The sequence below is a fragment of the Physeter macrocephalus genome, chromosome 7 (genome assembly GCF_002837175.3).
Source record: "Physeter macrocephalus isolate SW-GA chromosome 7, ASM283717v5, whole genome shotgun sequence".
Taxonomy (NCBI): Eukaryota; Metazoa; Chordata; class Mammalia; order Artiodactyla; family Physeteridae; genus Physeter; species Physeter macrocephalus.
Window position 1 is genome coordinate 33196015 of NC_041220.1, and position 15566 is coordinate 33211580.

Sequence of the window (15566 nt, forward strand, 5' to 3'; positions counted from 1 at the left end):
GAAGGAAGGAAGAAAGGAAGGAAGAGAGGAAGGGAGGAAGAGAGGGAGAAAGGGAGGAAGGAAGGGAGAAAGAAATGGAGGAAGGGAGGAAGAAAGGGAGGAAGACAGCAAGGAAGACAGAAAGGAGGGAAGAAAGGGAAGAAAGGAAAGGAAGAAAGAAAAGATAAAGTAGGATAAAATAAAGTTATTAAAATAGAAAATAATTATTAAGAAAAATTTTATAAAAAAAAATCGGTTCGGTCAGAACCCTAGGACAAATGGTGAAAGCAAAGCTATACAGACAAAATCTCACACAGCAGCACACACATACACACTCACAAAAGGAGAAAAAGTGGAAAATAATATATCTTGCTCCCAAATTCCACCTCCTCAACTTGGGATGATTTGCTGTCTCTTCAAGTATTCCACAGATGTAGGGCACTTCAAGCTGATTGTGGAGCTTTAATCCGCTGCTTCTGAGGCTCCTGGGAGAGACCTACCCCTCTCCTCTTTGTTCGCACAGCTCCTGGGGTTCAGCTTTGGACTTGGCCCCGCCTCTGCACGTAGGTCATCTGAGGGTGTCTGCTCTTCGCTCAGACAGGACGGGGTTAAAGGAGCACCTGATTAAGGGGCTCTGGCTCACTCAGGCTGGGGGCAGGGAGGGGCATGGATGCGGGGCGAGCCCCTGGCGGCAGAGGCTGGCGTGACGCTGCACCAGCCCGAGGCGCGCCGCGTGTTCTCCTGTGGAAGTTGTCCCTGGATCCCGGGACCCCGGCAGTGGCGGGCTGCACAGGCTCCCGGGAGGAGTGGTGTGGAGAGTGACCTGTGCTCGCACACAGGCTTCTTGGAGGCGGCAGCAGCAGCCCTAGCGTCGCTGGTGTCTGCGCCGACAGCCGCAGCTCGTGCCCGTTTCTGGAGCTCCTTTATGCAGCGCGCTTAATCCCCTCTCCTCTCGCACCAGGAAACAGAGGCAAGAAACGTCGCTGGTGTCTGCGCCGACAGCCGCAGCTCGTGCCCGTTTCTGGAGCTCCTTTATGCAGCGCGCTTAATCCCCTCTCCTCTCGCACCAGGAAACAGAGGCAAGAAAAAGTCTCTTACCTCTTTGGCAGCTCCAGACTTCTCCCGGACTCCCTCCCTGCTAGCCGGACTCCCTCCCTGCTAGCCGTGGTGCACTAACCCCTTCAGGCTGTGTTCACGCTGCCAACCCCAGTTCCCTGCAGGCTTCCACTGAAGCCCGAGGCTCAGCTCCCAGCCCCCGCCCGCCCCAGCGGGTGAGCAGACAAGCCTCTCAGGCTGGTGAGTGCTGGTCGGCACCAGTCCTCTGCGGGAACCTCTGCTTTGCCCTCTGCATCCCTGTTGCTGCGCTCTCCTCCATGGCTCCGAAGCTTCCCCCCTTGGCCACCCGCAGTCTCCGCCCGTGACGGGGCTTCTAGTGTGTGGAAACCTTTCTTCCGTCACATCTCCCTCCCACTGGTGCAGGTCCAGTCCCTATTCTTTTGTCTCTGTTTATTCTTTTTTCTTTTGCCCTACCCAGGTACGTGGGGAGTTTTTTGCCTTTTGGGGGGTCTGAGGTCTTCTGTCAGCGGTCAGTGGGTCTCTTACCTCTTTGGCAGCTCCAGACTTCTCCCGGACTCCCTCCCTGCTAGCCGGACTCCCTCCCTGCTAGCCGTGGTGCACTAACCCCTTCAGGCTGTGTTCACGCTGCCAACCCCAGTCCCCTGCAGGCTTCCACTGAAGCCCGAGGCTCAGCTCCCAGCCCCCGCCCGCCCCAGCGGGTGAGCAGACAAGCCTCTCAGGCTGGTGAGTGCTGGTCGGCACCAGTCCTCTGCGGGAACCTCTGCTTTGCCCTCTGCATCCCTGTTGCTGCGCTCTCCTCCATGGCTCCGAAGCTTCCCCCCTTGGCCACCCGCAGTCTCCGCCCGTGACGGGGCTTCTAGTGTGTGGAAACCTTTCTTCCGTCACATCTCCCTCCCACTGGTGCAGGTCCAGTCCCTATTCTTTTGTCTCTGTTTATTCTTTTTTCTTTTGCCCTACCCAGGTACGTGGGGAGTTTTTTGCCTTTTGGGAGGTCTGAGGTCTTCTGTCAGCGTTCAGTGGGTGTTCTATAGGAGCAGTTCCACGTGTAGATGTATTTTTGATGTATTTGTGGGGAGGAAGGTGATCTCCACGTCTTACTCTTCCATCATCTCCTCTCCCTCCCAGGTTGTGGTTATTTGGGGGTTGTTTTTGTAGTTCTTTTTTGTTCTTTGTTTTGCTCTCTTCAATTGTGATTTGATGACTGTATTTACTGTTAGGTTTGGATTTCTTTCTCTTTTGTGTATGTGTATCTATTTTAGGTTTTTCGTTTGTGGTTACCACGAGGTGTGTATGTGTGCATAAATTTATGATCTGGTAGGTTTGAACACATTCTAACCACCCTACATTTTTACTCCCCACTACATTTAATATTTTTGATGTCATGTTTTACTTATTTTTGTTTCGTGTATCCCTAACTACTTATTGTGGATATAGGTGATTTTTCTACTTTTGTCTTTTAATCTTCCTACTAGCTTTGTAAATGTTGATGTACTACCTTCACTGTTTTGCCTTTACTGATGAGATTTTTCCCTTCATAATTTTCATTTTCTAGTTGTGGCCTTTTCTACTTAGAGAAGTCCCTTTAACATTTCTTGTAAAGCTGGTTTAGTTGTGCTGAACTCTTTTGGCTTTTGCTTATCTGTAAAACTTTCTCTCTCCTTCAAATGTGAAGGAGAACCTTGCTCGGTAGAGCATGCTTGGTTGTTGAGGTTTTCTTTTCATCATTTTGAATGTATCATGCCACGCCCTTCTGGCCTGTGATTGTGATATTCCTCCTGTTTGTGGGTCATCAACCCGGGGTGTGGGTCCTGACTATACTGAGTCTACACCCCTCATACCCATCTTGTTGGATTCCTTTGTGTCTTTAGTTGTGGAAAATCTTTTCTGCTAGTCTTTAGGTTGTCTGCATAGATAGTTGCTCTGTAAGTAGTTGTAATTTTGGTGTGTCTGCGGGAGGAGGCAAGTTCAGGCCTGATGGTAGTAGTCCTCATTGCTAAATAAATACTAAAGAAAAAAAGCTTACTTTTTGCAGCTGAGCACCAGCTTGAGTGATTTGGGTCCTGGCTTTGTGGGAAACATCAGTGTGAGGAGTCTGCTCAGCAGCTCTATTTGTGAATGTGTATCTCTCAAATACAATATGATATAGAGGCCATCCATTCCCATCCAGCAGGGATAGCCTGACACGCATAGGGGCAGTCGTCCCACTTGGTAGTTAGTCTTATAGATGCACAGTGTCTTGGTGCCCTGTTTTCTGTTGCTCTCTGACCTTGTCCCCAGTTCCCTCATTGCATTGGACAACTAGGCTTTTTCATAGCCCAGCCAGGCCCCTCTGGCCAGCAAAGATGCAGGCCTCTGCCTGCTCCCCCGCATTCATCTTCCCTAGAGTGCTCTGTACGTACAGAATAATTGGATACTTTATTCATCACCACGTTTATCTTTTAAAAGCGTTGATGTTTTCTATGTCTAAAGAGAAGACACCAGGTTCCCTAGCATAATCTTAGGCATAGTACTGCACTGAAGAGTTAGCCACATGCTCTAAGGCTCTTTTGAATTAACAACTCTGCTCTAAAGCTGTTGGCCACATGTGGGCCTGAGAAACAATGTGGTGGGCCTCAGTGATCCTTTGAGTCTGAGCTCTATCAATCATCTATTAAAAACCTGGATATGACTGGAGAGATAAATGTAGTTGTTTCTTTATTTTAACTGTAAAGAAGAACTAAATGTGGGCCAATATTTTTGTATTAAGAGATTGTCAGTTCCTGTTAAAAGAGGACAGATAACTGGCAGGTAATTCTCCTTTCTGAATAATGAATTTGAATCATTGCTTTGCCTGAAAAAAGTTTCATTGAGTTATTGCCTTATTTGTAGTATTTGTAGATAAATAAACAAACAGTCCATGGTGTACATACAATTAAGATTCCTTTAAAAATCCAAAATGTGTCCCAGACTCTGAAATATCAATTTATTGGCATAAGTAGTTGAGCTGATCTATTAGACTCCAAAATACTAAAATAATGTTTTGTGCTACATGTGTATGAAAACCTGAGTTTAAGATTGCTTTGCTGTTGCCAAGAGCATAGCTCTACAGACACAGATCTTTTCAAGATCTGATGTTCCAAGCATTCAAATATTTACTATTAAACTAAAAAAGGGATCCCGATGAATGGATCAGTCCATGTTTGAGTTTCTAGGTAACATCAATATGAATTGCCTATATAAAACTGAGAAGCCAAGCACGAATCTTTTTTTAAATTGACTTTTTCTTTTTTAAATATAATATATTTTTGGCTGTGTTGGGTCTTTGTTGCTGCACACGGGCTTTCTCTAGTTGCAGTGAGCGGCAGCTACTCTTTGTTGCGGTGCGCGTTTCTCATTGAGGTGGCTTCTCTTGTGGAGCACGGGCTCTAGGCTTGCAGGCTCAGTGGTTGTGGTGCATGGGCTTAGTTGCTCTGCAGCATGTGGGATCTTCCCAGACCATGGCTTGAACCCATGTCCCCTGCATTGGCAGGCAGATTCTTAACCACTGTGCTACCTGGGAAGCCCCTTCTTTTCTTCTTGAAAGGAGTAAATTCAAGGCTTTGTTCTCTGTAATTCATTCTAATCATAACTATTAAATTTGAGAAGTTACAACGTTTTACAATAAAAGAAGTCAATTCTACTTGTTTAACTGTTAAAGAGAAATGTATCACTTTAGCAAAACAAATATGAAAAGTACTGAATCGGGAATCATCAGTAGAGCTAGGTTTTGCTTTAGACTTTGCCATACCTTTATGACCTTAGGCAAATCATTTAACCTCTGCAGGCTGAGCTCTGATCCTCAGACTTTGCTGTGGTTTAACAGGATGAGATTGCAATTAGGTGAAAGGCCCCTAGATGGTGGTGTTGTTCTGAGTTAGGCTTTGTATTTCCCCCCTCTGTAACTACAGTGAAATAAGGAGTAGGTTAGAAAATTATTTCCTATTTAGTTCTGAAAAATTCACTGTTAAGCATTCGTTTAAAATGGCATTCAAAATGGCACTGAATTATGAATCATATGGTCCATGTACATCTGACATTAATTAAAAATAAACCATTAATGATTATACCAAATATCCCCTTATAATTAGCCTATATCATCACTATTTCTCTATGTATAATTATCTAAGCTTGAGAAGCTGAACAAAAACTATAAACAATTATTGTTAAGAGTACTGATATATAACAAACCCTATAGAAAAATATATTTTGTTTTTTTCAAATGCCATTTCTAAAATTTTGATAAATGTACTGATTTTTTTTCATTATGACTGTTTCAGACTGTATTAAAAACCTCTGATTTCCATGAGCACAGATGACAGCCATATAAGCAAGGGCATCTTTTAAAGAAATCTGCTGTCTTTTAGTGTTCAAAAGGGTAAGAATAATATATTAAAGGGTAAGAATAATATTTTAAATGACTTCTCTAGTTTTAACCCACCAAAGAAAAAGGATCTGGAGATTCTAGTTTGAGGAGGATTGGATGAACAACATTAGGTTTTCAACTAAAATTCCTGAAAGGAACAGGAATACATTTCTATTTCTTCACTGTGAAATTCACTGAGTATAAAAATCATGTTCAGTCAATATACAGAATAAGAAAGTACCTATGAAGGGGCTTCCCTGGTGGTGCAGTGGTTAAGAATCCACCTGCCAATGCAGGGGACACGGGTTCGAGCCCTGGTCCGGGAAGATCCCACATGCCACAGAGCAACTAAGCCCGTGCACCACAACTACTGAGCCTGCACTCTGGAGCCCACGAGCCACAAGTACTGAGGCCTGTGCACCTAGAGCCCGTGCTCTGCAACAAGAGAAGCCATCGCAATGAGAAGCCCGTGCAGCACAACGAAGAGTAGCCCCTGCTCCCAGGAACCAGAGAAAGCCCGTGCACAGCAATGAAGACCCAATGCAGCCAAAAATAAAGTAAATAAATTAAAAAAAAAAGTACCTATGAAAAACCTACACCATGCTACATTTTTACTTCTTGTCAGTTGAGTAGGTAATAAATGGCAAGCAAAAAATGTAGCATGATGGAGTGGAAGACATAAAACTGCAAATTTTGTTTCAATAAAGATTTTTGTCAATAAACAGGAAAGATATTGGAGCATATTGGATCCAAGATAGTGTCGCTATTATGTGAAAGTTGTCCAGCCAGCCAGCCAACCAATCAACCAACCAAAAAACCTCTATTGAGCCTATATGGTGCAAAGGGCTGGAGATATAAAGATAAGATACCAACTCCCTTCTCAAAAACCTCAGTCTAATATGTATGAGAAAAGGACTTTGAAAAGTTCGGTTTATTATAGTGTCAGGTAGATTTACAACTATTGCACTTATTCTGCTGACAGAGGCCAAAATTTAAAAGGAATATTTTTCTCCAATAAAGCTAGGTTTTCATGATCTTTGATATAAGATGTTAAAATTACACAGGCAAAGAAATATACCTCATGTCCTATCCCAGACACTACCCCCCCACTTCACACTTTCCTGCTGTTGTACAAGCTTGCTGCAAATAGGAATTTAGTTGGGATAATATGCTTTAAGCCATCCATTTCTTATGAAATAACGAGTGAAATTTGACCAGTTTTCTTTATACTGTCCTCTTTACCCAAAACATGTAGAACAAACAGCTCCCATATTCCAAAATCAATTTTAACCATATACTGGGAAATGAACTTAATCAAAGAGTAAATATCTCCTCCCTTATAGAACCCCACGTGGTGTTCACATGATGGTTTCACCACTTACTGCCTAACTTTAAATTCAGACAGTGGAAACAAAAAAGCTAAGAAGTGGCCCAGCATATGAAACTCTTCTCAAAAATAGAAGAAAGTTATGAACATAGTTGGGAAAGTGTTTTACATTTCCAATGAAATTCTATTGCATTGATCTGTTCGGAAGATTGTCTTCGACCTATTTGGCTTTAGCCCATAAACTGTAATTGATTCAGTGTTGCAAGGAACCACTTTTATCTTAAGCCTGGAAAGCATAACAGTGGATAGCGGGAAAGTGGTTTTTTATTTACTCTAATAACTGTGCAGGGAAGAGCTGGAGAAAAAAGAAAACAACCCCAAAAGTATCAGCCTTCAGATTCTCAAATTATTTTTCGCTCTGATTATATTTAGAAGAATGAGCTGGGGGTTTGGCATTGTTTTCCATCTGAACAGTTGCTCTGTATTCTGAGATATATGTGATTCATAATGTACCACTATAACAAGACATAGTTTTATATATTACTGGGGTAACTCAAAGAAAATGAATTTTTCTTTGGGTACCAGTAATTGTCAAAAGAATGATTGCAGATTCAGAAAATGTGCTTATAATAACCCTGTTAACATAAAGTATACACAGAGGAAAGAAATTAAGTACTGTAGGTATGTGGAAGGGTTAGTTATATTAGCAAGGCATTTCAGGATGGTTTTGGTTCTTTTGACTAAGATACATCAAATTTCAACCCCTTTCAAACACTGGGACAAAGGGGAAACACTTGCTACCACAGGAGCATGTGGTGACTGTGAGCTGATTCACCACGTGCTCACAAAGGCTCCCACTAGTCAATGAACTACCCTCTCCTGGAGCAAGGCTTTGCTCCAGTAATAAGGATAATGCGCTCAAGCTGTTAGAATTAATTTGAATATCAATAATGAAATTTAGGTTACCAACCACGGCCTGATAGTTACAGCATGTAGAATAACAAATGTCCTCTTTTAAAACTAAAGTAGAAAATGAAGAAGCACAGTTAATTTACTTGTGCTGATGAACACAGAGGTCCAAGTGCAACTTCTGCTTCTAAGTGTCCTCATGCTGCCCTGTCACCAGACGCTTTCCCGGGGGAAGGGTCGGCCTGCCTTGCTAATCCTGCTTGACGTTCTCCTTGGTAGAAATGTGCTCATGGGTTTCCGTGCGCACGTTTCTACTGTGAATGAAAGCTAACTACAAAATCAGATGTTTTCTGCTTTCAGAAAATTCTAGTATACCATGTACAGCATAGATATTTCTTTCAGTTTAAAAAAATAGTGCAAAAACATATCTGATAGTCAAAGTGATAGTTCAAGTGAGTTCTTGTGCCAAGGAACACAGTCAAGCTTCACCTTTAGCCGACTTGTAAAAACTGAATGTAGGTTTTGGGAAATATTCCAGATTTTCCCATCAATTCTCCACTCATCCAGTCATCATCTACAGATTCCAGCTCTGTTATTATGTCTCCAGCCTGTAAGAAGACAGGAATTGAAAATAATTATTAGTTTCTATTGAGGATAAGCATGGTAAGCAGCCCACCTGGAGAGGCATGTTTATCTCCTCTTTATATAACTCATTTATCTTGATTTGCTGAGAGGATTAAACAATGTACCACAAAGATGATCTAACCCTAATGATGCCATTAGCTTGTATGCTCTTTTCCTCAAAGCGCATTCCTTTGCCATTGTCACCCTTGTTGCACTTTTATTTTCCTGGTTGTATTTTGTGCCCCCCAAATTCACCACTCTTAATCTAAAATTCTTCTTTAATAAATAAAAATACCAGCTATCGTATATATAAATTTTTTTTTCCCCATTTAACAATTATTTATTGAGTATCCACTATATGTCAGATACTATTCTGGGCACTATGGATACAGCAAAGAGTAAAGACCTTATTCTAGAGTTGGGAGATGAATAAGCCAGCAGAGGAGGACAGAAAGTGTGGGCTGCCATCTCATTAGGGCAGCCAGGTGACACTTAAGCAAAGATCTGAAGATGAGAGAGCGAGCCATATGTTTACTGTATGCCTTGTCCTTTTCTATGTACTTCATGGGAATTAACTCATTTATTTTATTTTTATTTTTTAACAAACTAAGAATAGTGGAAATTCATTTAAACAACAACGCAGTCCTAGAAGTGGGTACTATTATTATCCCCATTTTTGAGAAATATTTTTATAGATTTCCTTATTTTAAAGAAAAGGAAACTGAAGGTCAGATTATGTGACTTGCTCAGTGTCGCATGTCTAGTTAGTGGTAGAGACAGATTTCAAATCTAGTGTGATTCCAGGGCCTGTATTGCTAACTGTTAGGCATGAGGTCACCACGTTTTACAGTAGACCTTTTTACTTAGAAAGGTTTTTACTGCAATTACCTTTTCTCAATATCCTGAGCACTTTGTACTCTATATTTATTCTTCCACATAATGGTATTCTCCTCTACCATTTGGTTTATTCCATTCCTCCACGGCCTCAATATCAAATTTGCATTCTTTCCTGTCTTAAAGAGCTTCACCCTGACTCAGCACATGATTTATCCTCATCAGGTTAGTCAAAGGGGTTGTGCATCTTATTCGTGTATGAATTATAATTCCTCAGTTTCAAAAATTATGTCTTCATCTGTTATCTCCTGAAACTATTTTGTTCTTTATGGTTTCTAACCGTTGCTTACAATCTGGGTTTAGGATTCTATAATGGTCCAAGATGACCCTGGCCACTTTTAAGAATATCTTTATCAGGCTAAATGGATTTATTTGTAGCCCTAGGACATTGCCCTTTGGAGAACTGGTTTGATTTAAGGCCTTTCTTAAGGGAAAATGCTGACTGTCCCATGTCATTAATTTATCTTGCTAAAATCTGTAAAAATTCTGGCGTTCAAAGTTTCTGTTACAAGTAAGTTCCTTCCACTTCCTAAACTATAACATAATCACTGACTGAAACTATTTTTCTTAGCTCTGGTCCATACGTACATACTATGTCAGTTTTCTGAGGGCTAGGACAATTTTAAAAAAGTTTTATTTACTAATATTCTGTGGATATTTAATAAAATATTAATGATCAACAACTCTGAAAGTGGTGTAGAATCCCTTAACTAAAAAACTCTAGAACTATCTTGCTTACAGCCAGGCATTTGTAAAATGAAGACAACCTATTTTCTGGATGATACTGTGAATTCTGTTACACTGACATAACCTAAATGAAGGCCAAAATAATATCCAAAAAGTCTGAATCCAGAGTGTTCACTTGCAGTAACATTTTATGTAAAGATAAAAGGAATTAATTTTGAGCCACTGACTCTCAAGATTGAAAAGGACTAGGGCAACAGTTTCCAAACATTTGGATTTTATGGACCAATAAATTTTAAAAAAAAACAACTGATACAGGGTTACCAATTATAATTTTGCATAAGAAATCTGTATCATTTACTAATATTTTATAATAGAAATGACATTTTAATATGAAAAAGAAGAAATTCTCAGAATAAAGTAAAACTCCATCACAAAATAGAAAAGTTAGCAACCTTATATATCTAGGCATGCTTCCCCTTCTCCATGGCTCCCCTAAAGCTTGCACATACCCAATATCACTGTTTTCCTCATTTTGTTGTAGACAGGTGAAAACCTTGTTTGGGTACCCACTGTCTTAAGTCTCATCTTGTCCAATCACTCCTGGATACTTTAATTCCTTCTATGGCATCCCTGCCTCTGAGTATCTCCGATAATGGAGAATTTCCCACTGTCTGACACAGGCTCTTCTGACAGCAATGACTTACTAAAGCCACCCTCCTTCCTCTGGCCCAATCCCAGAGTACTACCCTGGGTACTTTCCTCTGACCATGGTCAAGCTGTGGACTGCGGAAACAGGATCATGGAAGTATTCTTTTTACTTTAAAAAAATAAAAGGTACTTCCTTGATGAAGTAGGATTAAGATTAGATTTTAGGCTTCTAAAAAAAAAACTTCCGCAAAGTACCTTAACCTTTTGGGATCATTTCTCTGAAGTCTAGTCAGTGTCTTTGTGGACAAGACTCCAGTGTCTTATGAGGCACTGCTGCAGAGGCCAGCTGTAGTAGGTGCCACCTGATTTCTCCACTGGTTTCAAAGACATGACAGTAGCAGGCTGCAAGGGCCACGTAGAGGATCATCCTTTACTAGGGCTACCAATGAAACCTCCAACATTAGTGAGGTCACATATTATAAGGCCAAGGAATAAGGAATTTGGTAGGCGACTGTGGTGCCATGGATATCAATAAAGCTTTCTTTAAGTACCTAAATGCCTTGCTGATAATTTACATTTGCCCTATTCAGTTTCTCTAATCTCATCCTTTAGATTGAGGGTCTGAGATCTGTTCATTCTTGACTAATGATCAATACTCCACCCAAATGTTCCACCCTTCAGTGGAAGACATTTCAAAATTTATAGCTGCTTAATGCAATTACAAAAAGATAACACATTCTGACCTTGAAGGAAAGCTCATCTTCATTCTCCCCATGGAAATCATACAAGGCTTTGGCCTTCCTCCCCTTCAGTGCTAAAGCAGCCATACTTTTAGCGTCAGCTGTGAAGACACCAAAAATTCAAATATAAAGACATTGGACTAAAACACAAGTCGAACGTTTTAAGAAACCCCCTTGTCATTCCCAGGACATAGTACTTTCAATTAATTTTGAATTTACTTAACTTGCAAAAAGATGAAGGATGCTGTCTTAGCAGGAGAAAATTTGTACAAAAAATATTTAGGAGACAAAATTAGCCATTATTGAAGGCATTTTTTAATCTTTTTTCCCCATAACTTCAACAAATTATATGAAGAAAGTTTGCATAACTTTATGAATCAACTTGCAAATGTAGGCAAACAAATTGAACATGGCCAGAGGGAAATGGAATATGTATCATTTCAAAGGTCTCGCGCTCCCCTTAGAGGGTAAGAGCCTTCCTTGCAGCTGTCGCACCTGGGCAGGGCCGCACGAAGACTGCGGGGAAGATGCCCTCCCTGTCGCGCAGTCTGCCCTTGTACCAGTCGGAGTCCACACGTTCCATGATCAGGATCTGGTCTCCCCTCTTGAAGGACAAGTCGTCACTGGTCTCTGCTGTGAAACTGTGAAGAGCTTCGCACCATTCTGCAGAAAGACTGTTCTCCTGGTACAAATCAGAAGTTTAATAAGAAATGTGAGATTTTATTTGAGATTAATTTCTACAAAGCTTAAAAAGTGGTGGGAAAAAAGCTAAGGGGTCATAAGATTTCAAAGCCTGAAGCCCACTTTAAATCACTCAATACCTTATGTCACTACTGAGTTTCAGAAATAAAAGTTTCCAATAACTTTTTTCTTAAAATAGAATTCTAAATGACAGATGTGATAAAATTTGTGACTTTCTGCTTTCAAGGCCTATATAATGCTTAAGCAAAAATTTTTTCTAATTATTATCTATGACATTAGTTACACTAAAATTAGATAAAAGCTTGCAATATTTGTGTATAGTATTTAACAACACTATGAAAACATTCTGGCAAAGCATACAATTTTCAGTGAGGTTCTTCTTTATCTAAATTAGGAAGGATCAGAATGGGCAGTCTGTTAATTCCCAGGTCTCTACATGGTTCAGAGGCTATCAGATTCCATGGCACAGGACTTCATAAGTTCACACTTTTTTTTGGCTGCATTGGGTCTTCGTTGCTGCATGCGGGCTTTCTCTAGTTGCAGTGAGCAGGGGCTACTCTTCGTTGCAGTGCACGGGCTTCTCATTGCGGTAGCTTCTCTTGTTGCAGTGCATGGGCTCTTGGCGCTCAGGTTTCAGTAGTTGCAGCATGTGGGCCCTAGAGCACGCGGGCTTCAGTAGTTGCGGTGCACGGGCTTAGCTGCTCCGCGGCATGTGGGATCTTCCCAGACCAGGGATTGAACCCGTGTCCCCTGCATTGGCAGGCGGATTCTTAACCACTGTGCCACCAGGGAAGTCCCCACACTTTTAATTTTATGAGGCGTAGTTAGCTCCAAGGCTGGCAGGATAATCACCCAGATATGGTGGGCTAGTGTGACGGAATGCTCCAACAGGATTGCTTTACTGCAGACACATAAGAAGAAGGTTCTGCCCTGTGAAGAGGCATCACTGCCAAGTCATGATGGGAGCCCTGTGTTCAAGAAGCCCAAGCAGAGAGGCAAGGATAACACTAAGAGCAAAGGCTTGGAGCCCGCCAGTCAGCTCTGCCACCTCCTAGCTGACACTGGGCAAGAAGCTTCTCTACTCTGACCCTCAGCTTCATCTTAGAGTTGCTTTGGGGATCAAATGAGGTAATACGTGTAGAATGCTTAGCACAGTGCCTGGTACATCTTAAGTTCTCATCAACTGATGGCTTGAAAGAAAAAAAATTAACCCTAACCCTACTGTCTTGTTCCTGTACTTGGGTAACCAACCCTAAAGAACGGTACTTGTCACTCCCAAGAAACACAGGGAACCATGTGAACATTTCCTTTTGGAGAACTGTAGTCCCTTTCTTTCCTGTTTGACTTTAGCAGTGGGGGGAAGATGAAAGAATTGAGAGACAGCCTAATTACCACTGACATTTTGACAATGACCCCATCAGGCTCACTCTTCTAAAATATGTCACAAAAAACAATGGAAGTCACCCACATTCCTATTCAGTTTAAACACTTCTGAAGCCATGTTATACAGTGTAAAAATTTTAAACCATTTTTTTCTCTCTCCCATTATAAAAATAATACAAATGTTCCTAAACATTTGGCAGTTCGGAAATATACGAAGAATGGGAAAACACCCAACCACCTATAATCTCACTACCTAAGGGCAACTGAATGGTAACAAACACATTTCCTCATAGTCTTTTTATGCTATATATTCAACTTCCCTATAATACATGTTTTCCTCCCATGCCATTTACTTTACAAATCTAGTTGTTTTTTTTTTTTTTTTTTTTTGTGGTATGCGGGCCTCCCTCTGCTGTGGCCTCTCCAGTTGCGGAGCACAGGCTCCGGACGCGCAGGCTCAGCGGCCATGGCTCACGGGCCCAGCCGCTCCGCGGCATGTGGGATCCTCCCAGACCGGGGCGCGAACCCGGTTCCCCTGCATCGGCAGGCGGACGCGCAACCACTGCGCCACCAGGGAAGCCCACAAATCTAGTTTTTAATGGCCTCAGAACATTCTCCCGATAATGATCATATTTAGGTTATTTCCAATTTTTTCTTGTTACAATAACACCACCATGACCGTCTTTGTCTTTGTGACTAAAACCTTGTCTCATTTTTCATCCTTTTCTTAGGGTGAGAAATAAAAATAATGATAACAATAATCTGTACTTTCTCTGTTTTAACATTCACATACTTAATAATTACTTATTTACTGTTGAGTTGTATTGAATCTTCATTAACTAGATACGTTAAATGGTATTTTATTGTCTCTTTACAAGGCATTTCTTTGATTACTATAAGGTTAAATACTTTTTTAAACCACCATGACCGTCTTTGTGACTAAAACCTTGTCTCATTTTTCATCCTTTTCTTAGGGTGAGAAATAAAAATAATGATAACAATAATCTGTACTTTCTCTGTTTTAACATTCACATACTTAATAATTACTTATTTACTGTTGAGTTGTATTGAATCTTCATTAACTAGATACGTTAAATGGTATTTTATTGTCTCTTTACAAGGCATTTCTTTGATTACTATAAAGTTAAATACTTTTTTAATATCAGCCACTTAGAGTATCTCTTTCCAAAATATTCTAATAATATCTCTTTCCTTGTTTTTTATCAGGGTTTGCATGTCTTTCTAACTCATTTGAATGAGCTCTATATGCAATAAAGATATTAATCATCTATTTACTTCAAATATTTGCTACATGAATTAAAAAATGACTTACAGGGCTTCCCTGGTGGCACAGTGGTTAAGAGTCCGCCTGCCAACGCAGGGGACACGGGTTCAAGCCCTGGTCCGGGAAGATCCCACATGCCACAGAGCAACTAGGACCGTGCACCACAACTACTGAGCCTGCACTCTAGAGCCCACGAGCCACAACTACTGAGGCCGCATGCCACAACTACTGAAGCCAGCATGCCTAGAGCCTATGCTCCACAACAAGAGAAGCCACTGCAATGAGAAGCCTATGCACTGCAACAAAGAGTAGCCCCCGCTCTCTGCAACTAGAGAAAGCCCGCACACAACAACGAAGACCCAATGCTGCCAAAAATAAATAAATAAATAAATTTTTAAAAAAACAACAAAAAATGATTTATAACATTTTCTTTTGATAATTATGATTTTAATAGTCCTCCCAGAGATAAAACTTGGCTTTCACTACAGTTATCTATTCAAGCAGCCTACCTGATAATTTGCACCAGAATCTTCTTTTTTGGTTTTCGGTGGTACCTTTGTGCCTGTATTTAAAAAAAATGTCAAAACTTCAGCTGTAAAGGCCATATAGTATTGGAGAAAAACTGCGGGGGGAGAGTGAAAAGTCTGGGATTCCAGATCAGTCTCTTCATGTACTGGCTACATAACTTTGCCCGGCACTACCCTCTCCGGATTTGTTTCCTTTACTGTAAGGTGAAGGAGGATACACATTAGTTATACTCTATAGGCCATTTCTGTTTGAAAGTCAGTGATTTTTTTCCTGCCATTTCTAATATGAAGCCACCACTAATTACCTAAAACACCAAAACCAGCTCTTTGAGAGACTGCCACACAATGACTATCCCAATAATGATGTTTACCATTTAAATATCATTTTTCCTTCTACCTTAAA

The 15566-nt window shown here is 41.1% G+C and overlaps 1 protein-coding gene across 9 annotated transcripts in view; it reads right to left on the minus strand.

Annotated features, from left to right (window-relative positions):
• Positions 1-6360: 6360 nt before the first annotated feature.
• Positions 6361-15566, minus strand: part of SH3D19 (SH3 domain containing 19) — a 174658-nt gene continuing 165452 nt past the window's right edge. For all 9 annotated transcript variants that reach the window (XM_024126708.2, XM_028491757.1, XM_024126711.3 and 6 more), the window contains 4 exons: positions 15146-15198; positions 11762-11948; positions 11270-11367; positions 6361-8281 (listed from right to left, as the gene is read on the minus strand). In XM_024126708.2, coding sequence (XP_023982476.1) covers positions 8165-8281; positions 11270-11367; positions 11762-11948; positions 15146-15198 — 455 coding nt within the window. In that variant the 3' untranslated portion in view covers positions 6361-8164. The remainder of the gene's footprint in view (positions 8282-11269; positions 11368-11761; positions 11949-15145; positions 15199-15566) is intronic.